Below are 4,457 nucleotides of genomic sequence, written 5' to 3'. Positions count from 1 at the left end.
ATTCCTCTTTGCCCTTCTCACACTACCCTTTTTAGGGATGCACCGATACCACTTTTTTGAAAACCAATACAAGTACGAGTACATTAATGTGTGTACTTGCCGATACCGAGTACCGATACCCTTCACCACCAACATACAATGGAAATAAATGCATGGCCTTGTTTTTTTTCCACCGGTGATATTTTTTTATTGTCCATTTCCATGTAGATTTAAATGTTAGTAAATGTATGAGGTGGCAATTTTTTCCATGCTGCTTTCAAGTCCACAGAACGTGATGAGATTTTGCATTGTTTCGTGTAATAGCAGTATCGTGCCTGGTATTGGCAAGTGTTTAACAAGTACGAGTATAATGAGCAGTATCTGTGCCGATACCCGATACCAGTATCGGTATCGGTGCATCCCTAACCCTTTATGATAATGTTGTCACTGTGTGTGTATGTCTATTTTATTTCTTTGTCGTTCCCCATTATTTTGTAGACCTGTCCACCCTTTTGTTAACTTCTTTCTTCATGGTGTCATCTTCTGCTATCTCTTCTGATGTGTGTCCCATGCTGTGTGTCTGTCTGTTGTATTTTTCCTCTATGCCATTCTTTGCCGCAAACCTCTCAAAGAGTATTGCTTTGTTGTTGTAAGGTGCCTGCTGACTTTGCATACCTTTTGCGTTGACGTTGCTTTGTTGTAGTGTCGCGTCGTCTCTCCCCCCCCCCTGTTTACTTACTCGTTTCTTGTGAAAGCCCATTGGGAAACTCCAACTCCCATTTGTCATTGTGACACAGCACTCCACAGCACACAAGTGAACACTGCACACAACGAAATTGCATTTATGCCTCACCCGTGCAAGGGGGCAGCCCTCAGTGGCGCCCCATGGGGAGCAGTACGGTGGGACGGTACCATGCTCAGGGTACCTCAGTCATGGAGGAGGATGGGGGAGAGCACTGGTTGATTACTCCCCCCACCAACCTGGCGGGTCGGGAGTTGAACCGGCAACCTCTGGGATGCAAGTCTGACGCCCTAACCGCTCACCCATGACTGCCCTAAATAGTGTTGTCTCATATCGTGCCTCTGACTGTTGTATTGTATTGTTCTCCCTCTCTCTCTCTGCCGTTGTTGCGCGCTGCGCCGCAGACCTCCCTCCCGGAGCTGGATAATCCCTTCTCTAAGAAGCTGCGGGAACTCATCGCCTCCTTCCGGGCCCAGCGCTCACGATACATGAAGGTACCAACCTGACTGTTTGTTAATTTGTTTGGTTCTCTTGTCTTCTCTCTTTATTTTGTGGTTTGTATCCTTTTCCTGGGTGCAATTCTCAAGCGTTGCTGCTAACTAGTTTAACTAAGGAATTTCAACGATATCAGAAAAAAAAAAGGATACTCGATAACAGCATGCAATATCTCGATAACGATATTTAGAAATAGTGCTGAGTGTCTTTCTTGTCATTAATTTGTCAGTCTCTGTGGGGGGCGTGGCAGTTGGGTGCGCTTTATTGGGTACGGTTCGGCAGTGGTGTAGTCTACTTTTTTATGGTGGGTATACTGTATATTTCAGCATTTTTTGAAGTGGGTATAGTGCTATTCAAAACGGATGGATCAAAATGGATCAAACAATTTTAAGTGGGTATACTGAAATCCCTGAAATTTAGAAGTGGGTATACTCCGTATACCTGCGTTCTACGTAGACTACACCACTGCGGTTCGGTAAGTTTTGTCATGGAAATGCACACAATAGCGAACCGAAGTGGACCCTACTGTACTGTACTGCTTGGTGGAAACGGGCCTTTAGTGTTAGTATTAGTAGTGTTAATGGTGTTGTCTTTGTGTGCGTCTCTCTCTCTCCCGCAGCTGATGGTGGTGAAGCAGGACGACAAGCTGGAGCTGATCTTCAAGCACTTCCTGGTGGAGGACAAGAACAACAGCGGCGGCGCCTCCTACGTGGACTTCCTCTGCCACATGCACAAGGAGATCCGACAGCTCCTCAGCTAGGGCCCCTTAACCTCCCCACCTCCCTCCATCTATCCCTCCCTTCTCCTCCTTCCTTCATCCCTCCCTCCCTCCTCCTCCTCCTTCTCCTCCTCTCCCTCCGTTCCTCCTCTTCAGCCGCCCTCTTCCTATGCCACATGCACAAGGAGATCCGACAGCTCCTCAGCTAGGGCTCCTTAACTCCCCACATCCACCTCCCTCCATCCCTCCCCACTTCCTCCTCCTCCTCCTCTCCCTCTCCCTCCCTCCTCTTCAGCTGCTCCAACTCCTCAACCTCCCCATCCCTCTCTTCTTCTCTCTTCCTCCTCCTCCTCCTCCTCCTCCTCCTCCTCAGCCCCCCTCCTCGTCCCTCCTTTATGACCCCCATAACCACCTTAAAAACCTCCTCACCTGTCCCCTGAACTCCCGTACCCGACCGAAATCCGCAGATTTCCCCCTGCCTCCTCCTTACTTTTACTCAAAAAAAAATATGCGCTTTATCTTTTTATTTTTGACATAATAAAACAAAATATCTCTCTCTGTCTCTCTGACTCTCTCTCTCTCTCCCCCCCCCTCCCTCCCTCCTTCCCTCCTCGTCCTCTACTCCACTCTACTCTACTGTCCTCCAATCATCCTCCGCGTCTCTCTGTGTGCCTGGGAGCTCCCCCCTAGCCCTCCGATCGGGTCGGGCGGGTTGGGTCCAGAGCAGACTGGAGAGAGAGGGAGTACTAGGTGGGGAAAAAAAAGACCCTCAGCCAGCCAGACAGACTTCACCTCCTCTCTTCACCTCCCTTCCTGTGGGTTTTAGTTTCTTCCTCTTTGCTTTGGGCCTAACCTTTCATTTCCTCCGATTTCTCTCTCAAGAGGCCTGCGTGTGCGTGCGTGCGTGGACCGCCAAAATATTGATGAATTTCTTGGGGACAGATGGACAGACAATTGGATACGTTGATTGGATGGACGATTGATGCCATCACTTCTTCAACTCTGGCAAATGATTCAGGATCCCATCTTTTCTGTCTTCAGTGTGGACGTCAATTTCACAGCTGCATGATCGCCAACTTAACGAGAGGAGATTATATCAATTTTGAAGTGTGTGTGTGTGGCAGAGGGAGAGGGAAAGGGAAGTGTGTGTGTGTGCGCGTCTGTGTGAGTGAATGAGTGATTGGGACATGTTTAACGATTTGGAAGTGAATGAAAAGAGTCAATGTTTGATTGTATTACGTGTTCTACAAGTAACAGTAGCACCGAGGCTCTGGATCCCAGATAGAAAAAAAAATGGCAAATAAAATAAATAGACAACAAATGAATAAAGTAAGTACAACAAAGGAGGGCATACATGGGAGTGTGAAGCATTCTTCCTGTCCCAAAGAAATAACCACCAAAAAAAAAATCATTTAAATTGATATTGTGCAATTTTTGGGAAGGTGAAGGTGTAAAATAAAAATGGCACAATATCACTTTAAGAAGAGTGGAAAATGACTGTGAGAAAAAGAGACCGGTCTGAAATATTCTCTTGTTCATTGCATGGACGTACATTTGAACACAAATTGCTTTGTCTCATTGGCTACTTTTGCACTGTGTCATGGACAAGTGAACATTTCGTAATGGACAATGGACTTTGCATTCCTTTTCATTCAGTTAATATCTGTCATCCAGTGGTTTCTGTCTGCTTTTCTTTTCTTTCCCCCCCCCTCCCAATTGGCTGACAATGTTCCCTCTTCTCCTCTGATACTTCTCTCTCTTTTTTCCCTCCTTTATCAATGTATGGCCTTACTGTTTCTCCTTTCCCTCTAATGTATCAATCCTGCTTTTTTTTTTTTCTTTCTTTCTTTTTCCTCTTCCCCCCTTCCTTGTTTCATAATATTTTGTGTGTGCTCATTTTGTTTGTTTTTTTGTTATCATTCACTGTAACAAAACTGTATGTTTTTAAAAACGTGTGAAAAATCGAAAAATGTAACAAACGGGCAATATGGGAAAGGAGCTCTCTTTTTTTTCTTCTCTTCTTTTCTTTTTAACTTTCTGCTATTTGTCCTGTATTAAAACAAAAATGGAACAAAAAAAAACAAAAAAATCATGGATGGAGAAAGGATGACATGTCGATCTACGTAATAACACACACAAACATGAACAGTCTATGCATTTTCTTCTTAGAGGAGGACTTGATATGAGCATCTGTAAAACGCATAATATTGTAATTATTTAACATACTCGATTACCTTGAGGTGGCCACTTCCATTGTCCTCCTTCCTCACGATGATCAGGGGAGAAGAGAAGAGAAGTTACCAGTTTCAGTGCGTGTGCTCAAAAAAAAAACACACCTACACACACACACAGGCATCTGTTTCCCAGCTGTGTCCAGTGGTGGGTACTATCTTCTGGTGAGTGATTGTATAGGTATTCTCCGTTTTGAGGAGAAGACATTAGGTCTGATGTGCAAATCTTTTAGAAAGAAAAAAAGGACCCCAGAGGAAGGAGGATGTATCACAGATGCACCCTGGGAATTGT

The 4,457-nt window shown here is 45.2% G+C and overlaps 1 protein-coding gene across 3 annotated transcripts in view; it reads left to right on the top strand.

Annotated features, from left to right (window-relative positions):
- The window catches only part of sec24c (SEC24 homolog C, COPII coat complex component), a 70,560-nt gene extending 66,530 nt beyond the window's left edge, over nt 1-4,030 (top strand). For all 3 annotated transcript variants that reach the window (XM_063220675.1, XM_063220677.1, XM_063220674.1), the window contains 2 exons: nt 1,126-1,215; nt 1,836-4,030. In XM_063220675.1, the coding sequence (XP_063076745.1) occupies nt 1,126-1,215; nt 1,836-1,976 (231 nt within the window). In that variant the 3' untranslated portion in view covers nt 1,977-4,030. The remainder of the gene's footprint in view (nt 1-1,125; nt 1,216-1,835) is intronic.
- Nucleotides 4,031-4,457: the final 427 nt, after the last annotated feature.

Source organism: Engraulis encrasicolus, chromosome 17 (genome assembly GCF_034702125.1).
Source record: "Engraulis encrasicolus isolate BLACKSEA-1 chromosome 17, IST_EnEncr_1.0, whole genome shotgun sequence".
Taxonomy (NCBI): Eukaryota; Metazoa; Chordata; class Actinopteri; order Clupeiformes; family Engraulidae; genus Engraulis; species Engraulis encrasicolus.
This window is presented reverse-complemented; position numbering and strand designations above follow the sequence as displayed.